Source organism: Rhinolophus sinicus, chromosome 17 (genome assembly GCF_057876585.1).
Source record: "Rhinolophus sinicus isolate RSI-liver-muscle chromosome 17, RSI-T2T, whole genome shotgun sequence".
Taxonomy (NCBI): Eukaryota; Metazoa; Chordata; class Mammalia; order Chiroptera; family Rhinolophidae; genus Rhinolophus; species Rhinolophus sinicus.
In genome coordinates, this window is record NC_142517.1 from 160,887,864 (window position 1) to 160,911,492 (window position 23,629).

At 37.1% G+C, this 23,629-nt stretch overlaps 1 protein-coding gene and 1 long non-coding RNA gene across 8 annotated transcripts in view; one reads left to right on the top strand and one right to left on the bottom strand.

Annotated features, from left to right (window-relative positions):
- METAP1D (methionyl aminopeptidase type 1D, mitochondrial) overlaps nucleotides 1-23,629 on the top strand; it is a 69,597-nt gene that overhangs the window by 30,425 nt on the left and 15,543 nt on the right. For 4 of the 6 annotated variants that reach the window (XM_019727436.3, XM_019727434.3, XM_019727435.3 and 1 more), the window contains 2 exons: nucleotides 20,954-21,111; nucleotides 23,118-23,267. In XM_019727436.3, coding sequence (XP_019582995.2) covers nucleotides 20,954-21,111; nucleotides 23,118-23,267 — 308 coding nt within the window. Of the gene's footprint in view, nucleotides 1-20,953; nucleotides 21,112-21,761; nucleotides 21,797-21,818; nucleotides 22,373-23,117; nucleotides 23,268-23,629 lie in introns of those variants that run through there. The other 2 variants (XM_074338059.2, XM_019727438.3) reach the window with 2 other exon arrangements.
- LOC141572702 (uncharacterized) overlaps nucleotides 1-23,629 on the bottom strand; it is a 74,033-nt gene that overhangs the window by 22,007 nt on the left and 28,397 nt on the right. The gene's annotated exons all lie outside the window — the stretch shown is intronic.

A 23,629-nucleotide genomic window follows, 5' to 3' on the forward strand; every position in this document is an offset into this window, starting at 1 on the left:
ACTTGTCTCTAATGTTTTTCACTGAGTGTCTGAAAGAAAAGGGAGGATTTGTAGACCTGATTAAAACAAGGAAGTAACCCAGTGACTTAAAGAGGGGGGTTTTGGAATTTGAATCCTAAAATAAAGCTCTCCCTCGTTGACTTTGCAGCCATGGGAATAACCAGTTGCTTCATTGTGTGTTTTGTCAAAGTGCCTCAGCCATTTGGCTGCCCTGATGGTTACCTGCTGCCTCTTTTTATAGCCTCTGTGTCCTTTGTTGTTGCCCCGTTGGTCAAACATGTGTAACGGTGCCCTAGGGCACCAAGTGTGCCCTCAGGGAGCTAAATGCTGCCAGATGTGGGGAGCAAGGGTTGATTCACATGGCCATAATTTCCAATAGCTAATTTTACCTGTTTTCTTTTGGTTTTGGGTTTCTTTCTTAAAGAAAAATCCATTTAGAGTTGGGTTTTCCCCCCTTTAATTGCAGTCTTGTCTTGTTACCTCTAATTGTCCAGCCCCATCTCACCCTGAAAATGAAAGTGTGAGAAAAAAAGGATGGAGAAGCTATGTGATGTATTAACTCTGGGTGATTAATGTTCTCCTTTATGATAAAAATTAGTAAAATATTTCTGTTTTGCTGGACTCTGACCAGTACTTTTGCTTCAAAGTGAAATTAAGTTCCACTGACTCAGTATTTCATATAGGAATCATTTATATAGAAATAGATACTATTTTTAGATCAGAATCTTTTAGATAGAAATTGTATCATCTCTGATTAAGAACGCTGAATCCGTTGTTCAAAGCTCTAGGTTTTTAACTAGCTATTCTGAAAACTGGATCAGTAGATGGAAAGAATCGAGCATTGAGCTTGATTTTCTATATGAACTAAACCTAAGGTTGACCAAATAGTTTGATAAAAGCAAGTTTTTCTTTATAGAAATATTCTTGCCAACAAATGAAAAAAGACTGATGAAATACCACCACTTGACAAATCCCTAGTGAGTTAATGTATCTAGGCACTGACCGTCAATTGGTGACCATCACAAAAAAGACAGACAGCTGTCAGAGCATACCACCACCCATTAAATATTCTTGCCAAAAAAAAACTGAACTTGAATCAAAACAAGTTCCTAAGTTTAATATTGATCTGTAGGAAATATAAAAGAGAGAAGCATGTTAAATGACACCACTGATATGCAACTAGTGAATGTGGCAGATGCTAGGGACAAAGAAATTCATTTTTTTAACAAATAAATTACATGGAAGGAAATAAAACAGAGAGAAATCGATTAAAACAGCCACGAGATATGTCAGTCAAATGCAATGTGTAGACCTTATTTGGATCCTATTTTAACAAGCTATTTGTTTAATAAAAAAATTATATATATAAATGACAAAAGAAGAGTATCTGAAGACTGTCCAAATATTTGATGATATTAAGGAATTACTGTTAATTTTTTATATGTGATAAGTTATATTGTTAAATCATTAAAATGAGTTCTCATCTTTTAGATATACATATTGAAATATTTACAGATGAAATAATCTGATGTCTGGGATTGGCTTTGAAATAACTCAGTGGGAATGGACGATGGTTGCAGATGAAACAAGCTCAGCACGAGTGGATAATTGTTAAAGCCGGATGAGGGGTACATGGGAGTTCATTGTCACGATCTGTCTAATTTATGTATGTTTGAAATTTTCTATAAATAAAACGGTTTTTTAAAATAGACTTAGGTTTGAAATCCAGACCTGCCACTTGTAACTTTTGTGATCTTGGACAAAATCCTTAACTCCTTAAATCTCATGGCCTTTCGCCTGTAAAATAAGCACAAGATTATCTTCCCAGTTTACCTTACACAGGTTGCCTGACCAAATTAAATAATATATATGAAGTTACTTTGTAAATTGCTACAAACATGTCAGCTGTTTTACTATCATTATTATAAAACTTCCTGAAAGGGTATAGTTTTCCTGCGAAGAAAATTTGGTAGCTCTTTATGCTTCCGCAAAAAGTATTGTTGTCCCATGTACATTATAGCAATTAAAAAGCTCTGGAATAAGAATGTAGTTACACAGTCATCAAGGGTATTTATTAACTAGTTTGTAGTAATACAGTAATTACTAGAATTCGTTTAAAAAATTTTAAATACAAATTTCTCATAGTCTAGTCAATTAAATGTAATATAGACAACTATGCTATTAATGTTTTTCACTGTGTAGTAAGAATTGTAAAATTTTCCTTGATTTAAAAAAAGCTTGAGTTTAACACATTAATAAATATTTTAAATTACTTGCATCATAGTATACAGAAAACTGATTATTAGAATGTGTTCTCTCTCTCTTTTTTTTAATTTTGATTTTTCTAGTTCTGGCTTTACCTTTCCCTCCCTTTCTACCTTCCTCCATCCCTCCCTTCCTTCCTTCCTTTCTTTTCTTCTGCCTTCTTCCCTCCCTTCCTTCTAGCACTTTATTGTGAAATATATAGAGAGAAACATGTATAAAATAAATGTACAATTTAATGAGTCATTATAGCACACACCTATATAATTACCATGCCAGTTTTTTTTTAAAAAAACCAGAACATTGCTTGCACTTCAGAAGAACTCCACATGCCTTTCGCAGTCCAAATCTCTTCCGTCTCCTAGGTAATCACAATCTTCACTTAAATAGTATTCACTTCCTTTGTTTTCGTTTTTAGTTTTACCCCATGTATAGATTCCTAAACAGTGTGATTCCATTTTGCGTGTTTTGAACTTTGTAGAAATAGAATAATATAGTAAGTACTCTTTTTTTTGTGGCTGGCTTCTTTGACTTGATACTATATTTGAAAACCCCATCCATATTGTTTTTTGTCGCTGTATTTCATTCATTTTGGTTGCTGTGTAGTTTTCTGTTTTATGAATTTGTCATAATTTGTTCATTCTATTGTGATGGATATTTGGGTTATTTCCACATTTTTTTCTATTATAAACATTCTTGTGTGTGTGTGTGTGTGTGTGTGTGTGTGTGTGTGTGTGTGTGTGTGTGTTGGTGTACGTCTGTATGCAGCTCTATTATGCATAGACCTAGGAGTGAACTAGTGACTTCATACTGACAGTTTTCCAAAGTGATTGTACCAATCAACACTCTCCAGTGGTGGCACATGAGTGTTCTCATGGCACCACATCCTCCCTATACTAGTATTGACTTTTAAAATGCTTTCTTTTAAAATATTATTAGTAAAAATGACATAGATAAGATAAGTTTACTGTTGTCTATTATCCATAAGAAGTCTGGGTTTTATTTGGAGAGAGAGAGAAGGAGTATTTCAGAGGCACATAAACCCTTTATGGGCATTAATGTCTACTTGCTAAATTAACTTCCTGTATAACTACTACTCTGGATGCCAGGAAAAAAAAGTAGTATCATTTTAGAAAAGGAAAGAGCATTTTTGTACCTCTGTCATTCATAGTGACATGAAACCTATACTGAGTGAAAGCTCAACTTATTGATCACTATATACCAGGTGCCATGCTAATTAGACTTAATACATATGAACTTATTTAATCCTTACAAAATTTTATTTCCCCATTTTTTAACAAATGAAAAAACTAAATAAAAATTAAATAACTTGCTAAAGGTTGACAGCTAGTCAATCTTAGAGCCGGAACTGAAGCTAGGCAGTCCAGTTTCACTGGCTCTATGTAAGTCATGAGCAATTGTTAACCAGACCTCGTGCCCATGTTGGTGAAGTCTGGATAGAGTGATAATAAATGTCCAGAGCCACCATGTTTCCTCTCCGAGTGGCTGTACTGGGGCTTGAGACGTTCACTCTGGTGCTAAGGACTAGGTAAGACGGATTGCTTGAACTTCAAAACAGACTTCATTCTTTTCACTTGCTGTAAAAGTTGGAAAAAGTTGAAAATCCTGGCTCTGGGGCTGGTACAGGCTTTCTGGGAAGGGATGAGTCTTAGCCTTCTTTCTTCCCTGGCGTTCTCAGAGTCACTCAGCTTCCATCTGCTTTCCAGTTGGGGCTTGAGAAAAAGAGGCTAGGAATGGGAGGTAGGAGGCAGGAGGGTGGACTTTTCTCTTTCCCTGATTGCCCAACAATGTGGGACACCCTTTCCTTTAGAAACCATATTGTAAATAGCAACATTCCCAGGCTAGCTCAGTAAACCCATCATGCAGCTAGCATACTAGGTGCTTGCAGCTGAACTGTTCACTAGCTTTTTGTTTTCATTGCAAATATGTAGTATTTCAGTTACCTTATGGGCAAATGGGGTGGCCTGAGAACTTAGCCACATTGTTTATGTAAGAAAATGCTTTCCAAACAGCTAAGACCACATATTTATCTTTGTGTAGAACTAACTTTATTCATAATATAGATTACCTACCTGAGAACTCTGTTTCAAGCACACTGTACAGTATGCATTTGTTTTTTTTGTTGTTAAAGTGAAAAGCATATCTAATGCGATAGGGAATCATTTTCTATGGATACACTGTGACTGGGACCAAATTTTAATTAGCTGAAATAGTTTAAAAATTCCACCGATATGAAAAATTCATCTGCTTTTCATTTGTCATATATGGGCTTTTATTTACCAACCTACCCAAAACATTGAAACATATTAATGTACCTTTATGAACCTCTTGTAGATCTTCAGACTTGTGTGGCAAAAAGAATGATAATTATAATCTGCTTCAGGCTACAGGCTAGAATAATTCAAAAGGAAATGTGCATTACTAATACAGCAGAGCTCATAAATTCTCAATGTCAGTTTGCCACTTGTGGCTGAAAATTGCAGTCAGGCTGTGTGGCTAGAGGCAAAAAGACTAGAGTTACATAATATTTATGAGGTCGGAGTTAGCAATCACCAAACCCAAATATTGCCCATCTTTCAGATTACTCAGCACGTCAGCGTCATCTAGTCATGTCCACGGAGTTGAGAGCAGGGTGGATTTGGTCATGGTGAACATAGTTACAAATTCTGTCTATGTCAGTCCACTGCAACCTCCTTTACGGATTGATAGGCTTCCTATCTTATTCGTATATTATCCCCCAAATACCTGCCTGGGGTGGGGCTCCATACCATTGTGCAGAAATCTACTTGCTGCCTCAGGTTCTGTAACGCAAAGGTAGAAATAGAACTTCCCTCACTCCACAGTGCTTCTTTAACACTTCCAGCGCTGATCTTCCGTGAAGACTTTCTGCCTCTCTGTGCATCATCACGATAGCCAAGCCCAAAACACGTTTTAGATCCTGGCCGGCACCTGGCATCCCACTACACGCAGGAACAATGAAATGTCTGGCCTTGTACTCCAGCGTACGTTTAGGAGTGTGACTTGTATAGTAAATGAGCAGCTAAAATCCTGGGAGTAAGCCCCAGGATTACCCCCAAGCAGTGTGACTGTGAACCACAAATGAGAAATGTGTGAATAACTGTGGTTCCACCCTCAAGAAGCCCTAATCCTGGGCTGGCCCTAACTTACAGCCCAGGAGCAACAGTAGGTCAGTACTCATTTTAAATGCTTTGTTTTCTCCATGTATAAACAGCATCCCGGATTTAAAATAACCCTCCCATTTCCTATACTTTTTTATTCTTTAGGAAAAATAAATGTTTTTAGTCTTGGATCAAATACTTTTTAAATGTTTTATTATTGAACATTTAGAGTTTAATGAACTTCCAACTATTACCTGTGGGTCAGATATTTTTATTGCAAAAAAAACTAGTGTTGTTTTTTTCCTGTCAACTGTATAGTATAATGGTTTTCTAAAGTTATAGGTAGAGTTGGAAGTAATATTCTGAACCTGATGGAGAGAAATACATCAGGAGAGCATTTGCTCTAGAGGAGCAATAGAGGGAGGATACCCCTCTCCCCACATCTGCAACTTGAAGACTAATGATTGCTCTTCCCAGGGCAAAGTCAAACTAAGTATAAGAGGATTCTAAGAACTAGAGTTATACAGAGACCTTGTCCAGCAGACTGGCAGATGAGTTTTAAATTTATTTTTATTTAAAGTTCTCTTTCACTGTGATAAGGCTATAGGAAGTTTTGTAATTAATTGTGCTGTTTGCTCAATGTATCCAGGCACTCGTGTGCCTGTAGGGACAGTTACAGTTACATAAGGGCTGAGTCAAGACAGGACTGAAAAGATTTATGGATGCCTCAACCCAAACTAAACACATACTTCAAAACAAAAACAAGACTAAGCTGTAAAATTAGATAAATAACTGTAGAGTCATAAGTCTAAAAAAGTTCTAATTCATCCCCCGCTCCCAATGATTAGGTCATTGGGGTTTTTTGGGTGGTGGTGGGGTTTGGAAATATTTTGAGTATCAAACCCTTTCAAAAAAACTCTATCCTTTGTTTTTTAGTAACTTGAATTTACTGACACTTTAGCACCTGTTAGCCCACCCAGCCCAGCACTTCATATTTGGGAAGACGGAAGGTAGTAGTTGGGGGACAGACAAGGTAAGAGAGGGGTGAATTGGCAGCAATGGAAAAGAAAGTCTAGTTAACCCGTTAGTCCCTGTCACTTCTTTCCAGTGGAAAAAGTGTGCGTTTGTATATATGCTTGATTTTTTTATATATTAAGGAGTATAAAAATATGACACTAGAATATTATACTTCAATTTTGAAAACTTAAGTTTTTTTAAAGAAAAGTTTAGTACTACTGTCCTATATTTGGGCAGAAAATATAATTGAAAAAATTCCATTTATAGTAACAAACAAGAATATAAAATACCTAGGAGTAAACAAATAATGAGAAATGTACAGGACCTGTATGAAGAAAACATTAAATCCCTACTGAGGGATATTAGGAATACTGCAGTAAAGGTGAAAATATCTCTTGTCTTAAATAAGACAACTAAATATTTTAAAGAGTCATAGTCTCCCTAGATTAATCCATAAACTCCACAGTATAAACACAATTGTGTGGTCAAAAACACTTTAAATACGGTTGAAATGCAAATGGAAAACTGAAAATAATGTTTGAAACAGTATGGTACACAAAATCACAGAGCACTCTTAAGAATAAGTCAAGTAAAAAACAACCCTAAATGGACCTAAATGGAGATTTCACAAAAGTATAAATATATAAATAAACAAAGGGAAAAATCTTCAACCTCTAGTATCCGAAGAAAAATAAGTAAAAGTGAGTTACCATTTTTCATTTATCAGCCTGACAAAGATTTAAACATTAATAATATTGGTGAAGGTGTATAGAAATAGGCACCACTGGGATTATAAACTGCTATTTTTGGGGAGAGCAGCTTTGCAAATAACGTATGTCAAAGTTTTGCACATTTCTTAACCCAAGAATTCTACTTCTAAGAATTTAAAATAAAAAGAATAATTGGTCACATGTGCAACTGTATTTGTAAAAAGTAAGTTATGCAAGAGGAAGAAAAATTTAAAAAGAACACACATAAGTGCTCATCATTGGTTAAATAAAGTGCTGTGTGACCCATCCATGTCAAGGAATACCATGAAACCACTAAAACAACCCAAGAGGCCTAAAAAGGATCATGTAGATCTGTATTTTTTGTTAGAGACAGATGTCTTCCACAGATTGCAGAGATTGATTGCTTTCAAAATAACAGTTTAATAAAACTACATGTATAGACAGAATATGTGTAAATATGATAAATTAATATACTACAAAAATATATTAGTGGATACATAGAGAAATGTTCTAAAGTGTATGTGCTCAATGTCAACAGTGATCATTTAAGGGAGATTTTTACTTTTTTTTTTACTTTTTACTGTTTCTGCTTGTTCAGTATTGCTAAAAAAATAATACCACGCGTTTGCCGTTTTCATAATCAGGAAAACAAACCATGAGTTTCTTGTGGACACTGGCTCATTCTGTGTGGTTTCAGGAGAAGGCAGAGCACATCCACTTGAGAGGATGACCTTTGAGAAGTGGGTTCAGAATGAAAAAGTTAATGCTAGACACTGTCTTTTTCACAGCGGCCAAAGACCCACGAAAGAGCTTCTGTTGGGAGGGAAGCGATGTTGTCATTTCCATGCTTGTTACTAGAAAGCACCTAGTTCAAATGGAACAAAGTGATAGGAGGTTCACCAGAATAGTATTCTGGCACGTTGACTGGCCGGGTACACCAAGTCCCCCCTTAATCTAATGTAAAGTCAGTCATGATGATGAAAGGAAAAGGACACTGTGGAGTTGCTGTTTGTGAGTTCACATATGTTGCTTTCCATGTTCCTCATCAGATTCTTTGACTCAGGGCTGGATCCAAGTGACCTGCAGCTATTTCTAAAGGCGGGCCCTGCTTTTTCTGTAATAGTTCCCCGTGGCTTCTTCATGTTAGGAGCCATCAGCAGGCAAGACAGGATGGTTGTCCAGAGGGAGGGCTCTGTCCTCATTTTTGCTGCTGTATGTTTTTATAGAGACCATACCTTACGTCTGACCCTACCCTTGCGGTCCAGTCTCATTTGGAGCTGGGCTCCTCAAGTTTTATTCTTTCTTCTCGAATGAAAAATTTTTATAGATTTCCATCTAATGCTTTTTAAAAATATTACAGTTTGGTAGTTCAGAAATCTGTCCCTGTGGGTGTTCACTTGGATTCTGAAAATGGAGCTAGGGTCTTGAAGTGGTTTCTGAATAAATAATGAAACATGTGTTCAAAGTCTGCAACTCTTCCTTCTCCTTAACCACATCCTAGATAACCCGGCAATGGTGAGTGTCATTTGTGTGAATAGATTCTCTAGTTTTAGTTTTCAAGGCCTTTTTTTTTTTTTCATTTTAGCTGTCTGAATGATTAATGTGACTAGGAAAATACTGTTGACCCATTTAAATCATGTCAAACAACATCCATTGCTCATCTACATAATGAAATACACACTGAACATTACATCTCAAGTTGGGAGCCAGTGAACTGCAAAATAATGTTTTGCTCATGTTGCTTATGAAATAAAATATAAGACATCAGGACTGACTATAGCATTAAATATTAAACTATTCAAATGGTAATTGTCAGTGAAAATCACCTATAAACTGAAATAGCTAATAGCTCTCGTAGTTAATTAGAGGAAGTGGGGGTGATTGCATGCAACAGTGTGAGTTTAAGAAAAGTCTTTATGTCAAAGCATGTTTTAATATTATTTGACTATTATGGAATTTATTGGATATAGTTGAGTTTTTCAATTGTTAATCAGTGGTTGCGAAATTAACAGTTTGCTGAAAAATTAGAAAAACTTGTTTGACATTTTTATCACGGTTTCATTAAATTGGTCCCTGAATGATTTTAAAGACAGTTAATTTATAGTTGAAACTATTTTGATCAATGATCAGATAACAAAGATAAGATTTGACTGCTTTTGAAATATTTAAATTTTGTAAAGACATCATTTACACAGTGTTTAAATAAATGCAAAATTTAAAGGCACTGAATTTGGGTTATCAGGTTTCCATGGTTACACCTTTTCAAGTTATTTTGTGTACTGTGTAAATAGGTCTGTGAGTCACTGATAATTATTTGTTTTTTTGTTTGTTCTGTTGGTAATTCTGTGTTTAGCTGAATTTAATACAGTTCACACGGCTTGCTTTGGTTTATGTATATTTTAGTGTTTGTGATTGACAGTGATTGAGCATTTCTTATGGAGTGCTTGCCTTTTTTGTCATAAATGATGTATGTTGGTAGTGCTTGAAATGTAAATAAGTTCTTCCTGTATCACTGTTTAATAAACAGGAATTTTTATGCAAAAAAGACTTCTTGGTGCATTTAAACAATAAGGTTTGGTGAGCACTAGAATATTTCTATTTACTTTGTGCACACAAGACAGATATGTTTAAATTCTTACAAACTTTAAGGTTACCAAGGACAACAAAACCATTTATGGAGAAGCACAACACTGACTAAACACTATTTAGTAACATAAAGAAAAATAGCAGCATTCTTCTCTAACTTAAAATTGTTTGTGATAGTGAGCATTATAGGAAATGTCTTCACTGTAACATGATTTCTCCTATCCCACCCTTTGTACAAATATAAAAACTATTCTAAATACTAATGTGTTTGGAAGGGTATGATTTGTGAGAAAAGCTGGGGTCCCTTGCCTTTGAGTGGAAGAAGAGATTTTCCTTAGACTTCATGGTCAGTATTCCAGCAAGGCCCCACCGAGAGCTCTCAGAAAAATGTCAGCTAGGCTGCGCATAATTCTTCCTCCTGAGTTAAAGCCTTCTCTCTACACTACAATCGTGAGGTGCTGTCTAGTTTGTAAAGTATGTCTACATCTGCAGTCTCATTTAATAGTTAGATGGTCCTGTGATGAAGGTAGGAGAGGCCAGTGCTTGGGATAGCGTGATTTCTAAGTAGCAGCTCTGGGACCTAATGGAGGATCTCATGAATACTTGGTGAAGTATTTACTTTGTGAATTATCCAAAGCACAGTTTGAAATTCAAGCTGGTTTCTACTACTGATTAGTACATTTTAGAGTGACCTTCTCCCACAATCAGGTAACCAGTGATCATAATGACCAATTATCGAGTGCTTACCTTGTGCCACTTTGCATACCTCATGTCACACAATTATCATAGCAATCCTGTTAACAGGTATTCCTGTTAACTGATGAGGAAACTAAGGCTCAGAGAGCATAACTAACTTGTCCGAGTAAACCAACTAGTGCTCAGAGAAGGAAAACCAATTTAAATAAGAACTCAAGTAAATATAATTCCATAGGCACCTTTTTTTTAGAGGAAAATCCAATGGTGCACTCACAAACAAAATATAACGTGTTGTAAATTCCACACTACTTCCTTCCTTTTACCTCCAAATTAGCTATGTTTTATGTAGGCATTTGGAGGTTGTTTTGTTGTTGTTGTTTGTTGTTGTTTGTAACACCCTGGTAGAAGTATAGTTCAAAAAATGTTAAATACACCTCACAGTATCTACACAGTAGATAATAAACATGTTTCCAAATATTGTACACATCAACTATTTCAGTATCGTGGTTTTGTTGAAGACTTTAATCTAAAAATGAGATGATAAATTTGTCATTCCACCAAGTGTCAATAATCTTTGTGAATTAAAGTTTTCAAATAATATTGTGTTTTCAGATCATGAGAGGCAGCCTGCCTTATAAAGAGTACATGTTTTGTTAGCAATGGTGGTGGTTTTAATTTTTAATCTTTAGTACAAAAAAATCATAGTTTTATGGTTGAGCATCCATATCTGAAAAAAAGAAAGGCAAGGGGCAGTTTGTAAACAGGCCTCTATGGGACTCTGCTTTTCAGCCTGTGCCATTGTAATACATTGCACTTTTTGCATTAATGCATTTAAAGCTTTGGGGTGATTATTTATTCACATGGTTAACTAAGTCTACACAGTTGATTTGAATATAAAATTATTTGTGGCAACATGAACTACATCAGTCCAAAAAGCTACCTTCAGATCATTTGGAATTTTTTGCTTTTACTAAAGAAGCTACTGTGTATTTCCTCTTTATTTTTCTTGTAAAAATAACTCCTTGATGCATGATCTCAGCTTCTATTGTCTTTAACCTATGTAATCTCAACTGCAGAAGCTTAGAAATACTGTAGTTTTCAGTATTTGGAGCTTCAGCTTTCTCATTTTAGGTTGTGATAACGGACCTACCTACCTACCTACCACTCCTCTCACCTGGTTACAGGGCAAAGAAAAACTCCCACAATTGTCAACATAACCACTGTAGGATTTATATTCAAGTATGTTCTTTTATTTCATGCCTTCACTTGGAGTTGTACAGTGAAAACATTCTCAAGAAAATATTAAGATGTAGATTTTGTTTTTAGCATTGATACTGCAGTTTGGTCAAAGCTCTGAGCTATTTTATACCAATTGTTTGCATAAATAACTTTAAATGGCTCCTAAAAAGAGAGGGAAAAAGGAGAAAAAGAAATGCATCCAACAATATAACTACAGCATGTTGCATATAGAATTCAGTTGACACTATGGTACCAGGAAGACTAAAATTACACTCTTCAAGTGCTTTAATACAATTGAAAAATATTCATATTAAGCTGTTACTTTGATAATAAACTATAAGTCCCAACATCTATCACTGGATATTTTTGTCCAAATTACTAATATTTTGAGTAGTATTTTACATGAAAATAGTATTTATGAATAGTCTTTTAAAAAAAATAATTAAGGAAGGACTTTTTTCCTATGTCAATTTTTTAAACTTGTATTTTTATATAGACTGTCTCTAAAATTGAACTCTCCATGTGTGATTTCTTGCTTGTGTGCTTGAATATAAAATGTGTCTATTTTCCTCTTCTTTAACCAGAGTGTGTGAGGTAACAGAAATTTTTTTTTTTTTTTTTTTTTTTTTTTGAGAGACTTTGGGAAGTTGAAGTTTGCCAGATGTTCTGTGCTAACCCAGAAGTGTGCATTCTCTGGGTATCAGGATTGTGTGCAATTCTTGTTTGCTACTTTGATGGAACAACGTTTGCTTTCGGTCCATTTTGGTGGTGTACTTCTACTCTGGTCAGAGCTTGTCTTTTATTTTGTATTTAAATGATATCACGGCATCCAGAAAATCTGGCAATGAAAATGATATTTTGATGACATTTTTCACAGGGCTCAACTAGAATGAATTATTACATTTTAACCACAGCCCTAATAAACAGCTCCTTTATTTCCCCTAAGAGAATACAGTATTTCTTTGTCCAAGAAGTTGCCTGAGTATATGTATTGTTGAAGTGCTAAAAAGCTGCTTTTCTCTAAACTTTAGCTGAAAGACAATGGGATTTTCTAAGCATATACTATTTCAGTGTGACTCAATATTTTATGATTATAAAGATGAACTTAGATTAAAATTTTGAAGTAAACGTTTTTTTTATCTTAAATGGAGAAATATCACACAATAGCCCTATTTCCTTTTACAAAATAATCATTTCTATGTAATTTCCACTTACTCACCAAATGATCTGCTTTTAGTTTTAGACTTTGAGTTCCTACTGTAATTATTGACACCCCTCCTGGAGCTGTGGTTGGGCCAGCGGAAAGGAATTTCTTTCTAGACCCACAAACATGAGTTTATTAAGTAGAGATATGTTTATTACCTGTGTTTCTAGAGTAGGTTAGGGCGTTTTTGTCTCCCAAGAAGAGGGGACTGCTTTTTGTTTAAATCATAGAGCCCCGGATGCTGGTGTTGTACATTAATTAATCATCACATATTATCCAATTAGCTTTAGTAAAGAAGCAACATTATTTTCCTAAACTCTTTCTGAAGTTGTTATTGATGTTCTACTCTTATCAGTTGCTATTGATAAATTTTTTTAAAAGGAGGAGGGATGTAGCATGGAGCCAACTTCCTGATGGAGCCTCGGGGAAGGTCATGTTTTGCCATGACCTGGGCATCATTCTTGAATGTTGTTATTATTGGAAGAGAGTGCCCTCGGGCCACCGCCTTTCCTCTCCCCAGAAGTACTCTAACTATGGCTGACTTTCCAGCTCATCTTCTCTAGAACCAGGGCACCCAGGCTGTACTGTACAGCTCGATGATGAGTTCTGACATCCACAGGTGAAGACTATCTCACCCTCATTTGACTACTTAGTTTTATCAGTAGCAGTGGCCCAATCCTATTTTAATATGAGAATGAGGCAGTCTTGTAGATACTGCAAAGTTAGAGTTTTAAGCATGTAGGACCATTTTTGATGCTTCAACAGAAAAGTGACTTGTGATTTTTTTTTTTGTCACTTAAAATATTTTACAAATTTCTTTTTGATTTCTGTGGCCTCTTTGTTACTGTTTTAGCAGTCTTAGCTATAAATAATTTCAGGGATAACACTGTTGGATGTCAAGTAGAATCTTCATTTCAGATAAATATTTATGCCATTATGCTTTAGACTCTCAACTATGGGCTTTATTTGGAGCATTAAAAAAAATGATCTGTTTTCTAACACCTACATGACAACTGGGCCTGCATCCCCTTTATAAATGTTGTTTAATAAACACTGTAGCTTTATCATTCAGAGGCTGTTGCCAAATGCTGTTAATTAGGGAACAAAAATGTTTTTTTACAGGTTTGTGAAACAGATCCACTCTTCTTGTAATGGCATCTTAGCTTGAAATCCAGGAAGTAATGGTGTATGGTGTCCGTATCCATGATTTCCTGAATTGGAGAAAAAGTGTGGAAAGCATCTGGGGAAAAGGAGGCTCTTTACCAGCTTGTTTCCTGTAAGCTCAATTGGAAGACCTTGTCTGTGCAAATAGATTTCAAAATAGAGCCTGCCCTTTGACTGTCTCCATAATTACATGGCTCGCTCTGTATTTTATTTGGCAGCCAGAGTAGTTAACCCCTGGAAGGAAGGGGCTGATGGCTTGGCCAGCTTGACTCCCCAGACATGTCCATGGGAATGAATAAACCACTGTTTGGAGAAGCCCGTAGCTAAAAACACACCAGAATAGTCTTCCAACTGAATTGAAACTTTTAAAAAACAAGTTTAATAATGTTTATTGTGATTGTTTTAAAAACTCACTTTGTCCTTCTTGTTAGATTGTAGAGAAATATTAATTGTTGTAAAAGAAAATTGGAGTTGGGGGAGTTCCTTGTTGCTTTGATGTAATCAGCATCTGTCAACAGAATGAATTTGCTTTTGTTTAGTTTCAAGGGCCCTTGTCCTTTAGCTTTGCCCAATCAGTATCTGCTTCAGCCTGGGGCATTCCCCTAGCTGTGCGAGTGTGTGTGAGTGTGTGTGTGTGTGTGTGTGTGTGTGTGTGTGTGTGTGTGTGTTTTCCTTCAACAAATGCACAGGTTATTTTGTGAAATGGGAGCTTCTCTTCTGCTTTATAGTCTCAGGGAAATGGGAAGGAACCTTCAATCCTTCTCATTTACTTTTGAAGTATGTATCTTAGTACTAGATTATAAAAAATCAATGAGAGTAATATTGAGTGATGCAGACTATTTAATTTTCCTGTTGCAACATTTGTGCGAGTTATCAAACCTATCAAGCAGACAATGTTTTAGTCAAGAAATATGAGGCCTGGATGCATTTGCACTGTTCTCTTTGGGACTTGAATCACACGGAGCTGTAAGAGCCTGAGCTCCTAATCTGGGTCATTGGTTGGAGCTCATGAAGTGTCATCTTTCTGTGGTTCTAAATCTGCACCTTGAAAATGTATTTCTATGGTACAGTCCCTTCTGAGCCAACTGTAGGAAGCTATATTTCTAAACAGTTAAAAATATGTCAGTTTGCTGTCACAAAGTAAGTTGCTTTTTTTTTTTAAGTTAATGTATCATTTAAGCAAATCATTTGGTTTAAAATTTAAATTATCAATGAGTGTAAGAGCCTTTTTTGAAAATGAGTTAGCAAAACATTGTTGTTTTCTCTCTTAGTAATCATAAATCATTTAAATCTGGCAGGCATTCCTCCCTTCATCCAAAATAATTGCCTCCATTTGTAAAATCAATTAGATGTTGATATGCTATAAATAATAGTTTTGTTGCTAGACTTTGGCATTTGTGGATTATTATGAAAAAATATATTCAGTAAGACATTTTACAGGGTGTCTTTTAAATTACATATTATCTCTGGTTGACATTGTTGGCAAATGTAAAGTAGTACAGGCTACTTTCTTGTGTTGTTTTCTACCCGGGTATTTGATACCTCTGAAATGTAACATAACTGAGGGTTGATGGCATGCTGCAGGGTGAGAGTGCTTCCCTGGAAACTTACAATGAAAAATAGAGGTGTTGGTAGCCCACACTTGAGTACAAATACTTTGTTCAGTTTTACAACTGCTTAAAATAGTATTTTAAATGTCTCTTTGAAAGTTCATTCAGACTTCTCCCTTAAAAATACTTGTTGACCAAAAAACAAAACAAAACAAACAAAAAAAAAACACCTCGCATTTTCAAGGGTAAAATCGGCTTAATTAAGGGTCATTGGTAGAGGTGCACATAAAAACCCAGGGCTCAGTGGGTGAAATGGAAGCATTTCATTATGTGGTATACAATGCATGAGCAGATAACAATTAAAATGAACCCTGAGTAAGAGGCCAGGAAATATAGGGCATGTTTGTGCAGCAACATAATGCATTCCTCCCTCCGTCAGACTTGAATTCTAGAATCCCACCTTTCAGACCTAATCTGTAAAGGAAAATAGAATGCAGCTTTTAAAAATTGATGTTATTACCAAATATTAAAATATTTAAAACCATAACCTAGATTTTATCGCAAATACAAATTTTAAATAGGAAAAGTGTGCTGCAGAATTCAGAGGACATAGAGCAATTTCAAAAGACACTCAGACCACATAGTGTGCTCCTCTGTGGAGTGCAAGAAGCAGTTGCCTATAATTTTCAACGTTCAGCTCAAACTAGGCGCTGATAGAATTTTTGTGACACTGAAAATAATTCTTATTATTACCTTTGATAACAGTAAATATTCTAGGGTTCGTAACAAATAACGTATAGATTTACTGCCTAAGGAAACCCTACAGAGTTTCTGTTACGTAATCGGCAATAACAACAGTCACTCTGATCGTGTCTTTTAAGATCAAATACTAAGTCCAGAGCAGCTCCTGGCAGATCTGGGGCTCTCCTACTCTCCTGAGGTTTCTGATGGTTAACTACCACCGTCTCCTCAACTTGCCCCTTGCCATAACTAGTACACACCTAAACCTTGTTTCCGGAAAATAGCTTTCGGTAAATAGCTCCCGAAAAAAGAGTGTGCTGTAGATCAGAGTGAATGATGGTGCCCAGAAGACAGAGACCAGTCCTGTGGCCGATGGAAACCTGGCTGGGTCCCTGCCTCTGATGATGGACATACGTTGTGCATCAAATTAGCTATAATGTTGAAGGTAGCAAGTCGGAAATTAGATGTATTATGAGAAAGTATCAGCAATGATTTCATTTATTTATTTTTTTAAATTGAGATATAATTGATACATAACACTATTAGTTTTAGGTGTACAAAGCCGTACTTTTATGAAAAAAGGAAATATAGAGAAAATGCAACAAACCTTTTCTAGAATGATCTCTAGCAAATACTGTAGTTTGGTTTTCCTGCGACCTTGAGTATCATTGGGACTGGGGATTTTAATTTGCTCACTGTGTGTTTAGAAAATTTCTTGATTACTATTTACTAATTACAATGTGACTGATAAAGTTGAGGATCCTGTCCACCCCGCCTCTTTTTTTTTTTTTTTGGCTATGTTCATTGGAGGACCATTATCTTCAAAAGGCACATACTGACTTAAGCCCATATCTTCATTTCACCTGTGAAAACACTGATGTGTTTTTTTTTTCTGGTTGGTAATGAATAGTTAGTGAAATAAACACAATATCGTACCTTATCGTCCTGTTACCTTGTAACAACATTTATAGGGTATCTGTTATCAGATTGAAAGAAAAGATTTTGCTTAGAATAAAAAAGTATCTTATGAAAGTGGAATTGCTGAGTGTACTGCTGAACCATAATTGTCAACAGATTGGGTATGTTCAGGCTGTGTTCCCAATGTTTAAGTCATGTGGGGTGTGCCTGCCTCTTTTTGGCGGTGAGCCCATCATTTGGCAGGATGGGTACACGGCAACACAGTTCATCCTAGAAGTGAATGTCCCAAAAGCCTCATCCAGATATCCTAGTAGAGGCCCGATGACTTCATGCTTCAAGTTTGAGTACATAGAAAAGATTCCCCAGATAATGACTGTGTACTTGAACTTGATAATACTGATAAAGATGATCTCTCTTGTGTGTTATCAGCCACATTGAAAATAATTTTCGTGAGTCCTAAAATTGATCGGAGTCTACGTCATCCCATTACCTGGGATGCAGCATGACAATCAGATGCTGCTGAATGATGCTTTTTCGTCACACATATCACCATCTGATATAATCTAAGGTGTCGGTTTGCTGCTTGTCTGTGTCCCACCACAGAATATAAGCTCCATGAAAGCAAGGACTTTGTCCCCTTGCTCCCCCTGCGACCAGAGCGTGGCACATAGGAGGAGCTCAGTAAGTAGTTGTTGAATAAAAGAAACCTAAGTGTAGAGGCCCACAGGAAAACATGTCGGAGAGAAGGGAAAGGAAAAGAAATTAATAGTCATGGAGTGGAGCACCTACTTTTTAAAGATGGTTTACATACCGTGTTTCCCTGAAAATAGGACCAGGTCTTATATTAGTTTTTGCTCCAAAAGACGCATGAGGGCTTATGTTCAGGGGATGTCATCCTGAAAAACCATGCTAGGGCTTGTTTTCCAGTGAGGTCTTATTGTCAGGGAAGCATGGTACCTGTGTTATCTCAGCCAATGCTCACAACAGCCCAGCGGTGAAGAAAGCACTGCTATTCCCACGCAGTGGTGAAGAAAGCAGGGTTCCCGGTTTGGGTGACTCAGTCTCACTTCAAAGCTCACGCTGTTTTCACTACCACAACGCCTCCCAATTAGATCAGTTCTAAGAATGTTCATGAAAAGTACCTTCATTCTAAATGATATTTTTTTTCATGATTAAAAAAACAAACAAACAAAAAACACTCTCCTCAAAATCCATCCCCTGAAAAAACACATTTAAAGCAAAGCATGCTAGCTCCTAGAGCCCTGCCCACGGCTGAGAGGAGTTGAAGGGGAAGACACAGCCCTGGACTTGGACTCAGAAGCCTTGAGGCAGGGCCAGCCATTGGTCTATCACCAGAGGTGTGACCGTAGTTCCTCACCCATAAAATAGTGACGTCAACAGCTGCCTGCCTACCTGACAGAGTGGGTGAGAGATAATGTACGTAAGGGCACCTCGCTCTCTGGGGCCATTAAATGTGAACCACTATTACTGTTACTATTTCTATTAGTGTTGTCATTATTAATAGTCATCACAATACATACTTTCTTCACAAGGGAAACACTTGAGCATGTCTTTGGTCCGACCTACAGATGCGGTTATGGGACCCAGAGTCGTAACTGGGTTTCATGTGAGTCTTTGCTTTAGCTGGGACCCAGATTTTCCATTCTATATCCACAGACTGCCCAGCCTGCTTCTCATGGAACCATGTGTTTGGTCAGCCAAGGGAGCTTGTCTTGAGAAAGTGGATGGATTAGGTCAACCCATAAGCACATTGGAAAAAATAACTTAATAGTAATCATTTTTGATAGTTTTATGATGCCTTTCTGGCTGTTTCCATGTGTGTTAGCTCATTTTTTCTCATGAGGGTGAGAGAAGTAATATAGTTTGTTGGGAGCAACTCGACCTGCCTTCCCTCAGCTTTGGCACTTACAGCCTGACCCTGGGGAAGTTTCACATTGAATCACTGACCATTGTGGTTTGTTTGCTCAGTGCCTGTCTCCCATTCACTTGGAGAGCTTGAGTTTTGGGACCAATACTCACCTGCAATTCTTGTTTCCATTATGTTTCACAGCTGAAAGTTTACTCTAGGCCAATAATTCTCAAACCCTGAGGGCTTGTTAAAGCACAGATTCCTGGCATCATCCCAGAGTTTTGAATCAGTATCCTGAGGAGGAGCCCAAGAATTTGCATCTTTTTCCCATGTGATGCTAATGCTGCTGGTCTGGGTACCCCCTCTTAGGAACCAGTACTCCAGATCAGGAGCTGGCAAACTTCTGTAAACGGCCAAATCTGGCGCAAGTACTCAACTCTGCCACAGTAGCTCAAAAGCGGCCATAAACAATTGTAAGGAAATGAGGGTAACTATGTTCCAATAAGTCTTTATTTAGGAGCACCGAAATTTGAATTTGATATGTTACAAAATACTATTTTTCTTTTGATTTTTTTTTCCTCAAGCATTTACAAACATACAAAATCATTTTTAGATCATGGGCTGTATGAAAACAGACCAGACTTAACCTTTGGACTGTAGTTTGCTGACCCCTGACGTGCAATTATGACATGTTGGGGATTTTTTTAAACTACTGTTTTAATTTTAAAAGTAATGCAAGTGGATGGTTTTAAAAAAATCTAACAGTATGGAAGAAAATAAAGTGACTCAGAAAGGCTTCCTCCCCACCCCGAGTTCCAATCACATGCCCCAGAAATAACCACTATTGATGAATATTAATTTTCAGAAATGTTATGGGCATGTGAGCTTATATACGTTTATAAGCTCTTTTTACATTAATGGGCTTTTTATGCATATTGTTCAGCATTTGCTACTTTTTTAACAATGTACTGAGACCTCTTTCCGTATTAATACTTAGAGATGATTGAGCTTATTCTCTTGAAGAGCTCCATAGTTTTCTGTTGTGTAGATATACCATAATATAGTTGACCAGTCCCCTACTGATGGACATCTGGGTTATTTCCCATTTTTTTCTGCCACAAACAATGCCACAATAAGTTCATCTTCATATATCCATCATTGCATAATATCTGCAAGATAAAGTCCGAGGAGATGAATTGCTGAGTCAAAGGATACGTGCATTTAACATTTTGATCGATAATGTTTCTAGATTCCTGGTGTGGGTGTTTTAGGACCCTGTGTTCATTTTCTTTCAGGGTTGCACCCTACACTTTTGCTGTCTGGTCTTTATCTGCCTTGAGCATTCATCACAGTGAATTTCAGTATGATGCCTCGCTGCACGTGAACTTAACACAGAGTAGTAATCTGGTCGAGGGCAAAAAGTGCAGCTGGCAATTTGTCCATGATTCTTCAGGGCTTTAAAGAATGAAAAGCCACCCAAACATTGCCCTAAATCTAGGGTCATCCAGGGCATTTCTGCATAAGCTACCCCAGCAGAGATTGTTCATTTTACAGACCTGGTGCTCAGCAGATGTTTTTATATATTTGTTGCCCATTAGAGTAGAGTTTTCCATTGTCAAACATTTATGTAAACATAGTATTAGCTAATAAATATGCTGTGCTACTATTGTGCTAGAACTCAGAATACCACTGCTTTCCTTTCTATTTGGGGCTTTTCCTTTTTGAGCCAATAAAGGATTAGAATAAGGATTTAATAGACAACAACGCAACATCTTAAAATGTAGGACTATATTAGGGTTTTTTTTTACATAAAATCTGTGTCTTTCTGCTCCTAGATTGTCATAGAATTTTGTCTCCACCACTCAATCATATCTACTTCCACAAGCAGTCAAGCAGTCAACAAAGAAGAAATTTCTTTTTCCGGAGACAAAGAGATATTTCACACAGTATAGTTTTGCCGGCTGCGGTTTCTTCAGCTCATCCAGTCCCTAAGGTACTGTATTGCCTATTATCTGCTGTTTTTTCCAGCCAAGATAAAGGTTAACTGCAGAAGTGATCAAATGTTTTTGCACCTTTGATTTCTAAGCCATTTGAATCATAATTTTTAAACTTGGTTTGTGATTTAAAATAGTAATTTGAGAAGTTTTTACATCCTGCAGTTCTGTAACGTTAATTTCTTAAAATAAAGAGCTGAGTTTACAACTGCTTGGCTTATTTAAAATTAAAATTTCTATCATGAAATTTTCTATATTAAATTTGTAACATGAAGATAAAACTACATGTGTGTAGTTTTTTTTTACCTTTTTAGAGAATATAATTGACCATAAAATTAGAATCATTTAAGAGAGCTTGCTTGAGACTAGTACAGATTTTTTTTTCCATGAAGCCTGCTCTTATACTTTCCATGCTGTTAATGCTGCTGTCTTTGAATCTCCTTTAAATTAAAGAAAACATGTTGTCTCAGAACATTCTTGACTCATTTTCTAGTGATTATAACTTTGTGGAAAGACAATCTGTCCTTTTTTTAAAGGCAATATAAAGGAGGTGTGTGGGTCAGTTAGGAAGAACAAGAATAGCTGAAAGAAGGATAGAGTTGTCACAAAAATTACCTGCTTTCCCTTTTTATGTTTTTTTTTTTTTCAGTGAACCCACATTAAGTATATTATGAGTGGCTGAAGGTGAGTGGCCCATTTTTGTGGCAAGGGCTGACAAGACAGGCCACCAGAGCCCAGAGTATGCTCCTGGTATTTCCTTAGTTAGAAAAGAAAAAGAAATCTCTGGAGAGGTGCATGTATTGTTTTAGAATTTCAGTGATAACCCAATAGCCCTTCTGCCTGTAGTTGTAACCTGGCCAGGTCACAAAGCAGAGTGGAGCTAAGAGCACAGAGTCTGGGGGGGAGACTGGGAGCTTTTGTGGGCACTGGTGGGAGAGCTGTAGGAGAGAGGTGCTCATCCAGAGCTCAGCTGCAGCAGCCCAAGCAGTGGCGTTACCTGTATCAGAAAGGCCCATCTGAACAGGAGAGGAAGTGAAGGTCCTAAAATCCTGCGTGATGCATGTCACAAAGAGCAGAGCCCTAACCTCGGCCCTTCCAGCGTTGCTGTGATGTCAGCTGAACAGTGTTCTCTCTCTCTGCTTCCTGTCCCCAACTGCTGTGTAGCCGACTGGATACTGTTCAACAATGCACATGGAGCAGTTTCCGTGAATAGCTTGTAAAGAGCTGGGCGAAACCTTGGGACTGAGAGAAGCTCTGTGTGTAAGATAGTGCTTATTTTCTGAATACTGCCCATAGATTTAAGTAGGTGACAGAGAATGTTCTACAAGGGTGGTCCTGAGTTGAATGTTTTGAGTTTTGGGGGATATTTTGTTAGTTTTTGACAAATGATGAAAACGTTCTAGGTATTTTTTATGTATTTAAAAAAAAGAAAGGAAAAGAAAAGAAAGCGGTTTTGTTTTGTCTCTAGTCCCATCTTAGTTTGGGTACACTTGCAAAGTGTAAGAAAAGAGTATACGTAATGGGCTTCAGGGGGCTTGACAGTCAGCCTTTTACATAAATTCATTCGGAGAGGGTGTTGTGAACTATCCTTTGCATAAATTTTATCTTTGTGTTAAGAAGATGAAAGTGCTCTTAATTAGCCGTTTGACAATTTGGACGCTTGGTGCTATTTTTCATCAATGCCAATATGCTTCTAACGGGATTGGGAGAAGGGAAAAAAGAAAACTACTGTTTGTTTTGACCAGAAGTCTACTTCAGTCCAGTTTGGCTCAAAGCACAGTAAGGTTAACAGATCATCCAGAGGCAGCACTAACAGGCAATGTTAAGTTCAAAAGGGCAGGGGAAGGAACTGGGGGCAGCCTGGAGGGTCTGTTGTGCTGTTTTCGGAGGTCGGTGCTCCGGCAGGAAGGGCAGAACTCCATGAAGCAGGAGGCTGTGTCCGAAAAAATGATCCCATTGTCGTGCGCTGGGTTCTGATCTTCGTTTTCAATCCTTTTTCCTCAAGCACATAAAGAAGCCAGACTATGTGACGACAGGCATTGTGCCCGACTGGGGAGACAGCATAGAAGTTAAGAATGAAGATCAGATTCAAGGGCTTCGTCAGGCTTGTCAGCTGGCTCGTCATGTCCTCCTCCTGGCTGGGAAGAGTTTAAAGGTGGCGTCTCCCCAAGCCTCAGAAGAACTTGCATAAGGGGCAACAAACCCTCCTCTTTTTCTTCTTTCCCTTTAACTCTTCCTTTTGTACACATCTAACTTGTTAATAATTAAGTAAAACCTTGGGGTGGGGGAAGGAGATTGAATTATGTTTATTCAAGAGATCATTTAAAAATCCAAATTCAATTTTAAATAGCAGAATTCTGGACATACTTTGGACTCAATCAGGCAATACCAGTTGATCAATGGCAGCCGGCTTTGACTTTTGCCCCCTTCCTCCTGCCTGTAGTTTCTGCTTTTATTCCCCATATTATTTCCGTGTGCCTAAAATGTTGCTCTGCCTCAGCCTTTGTCTCCAATTTT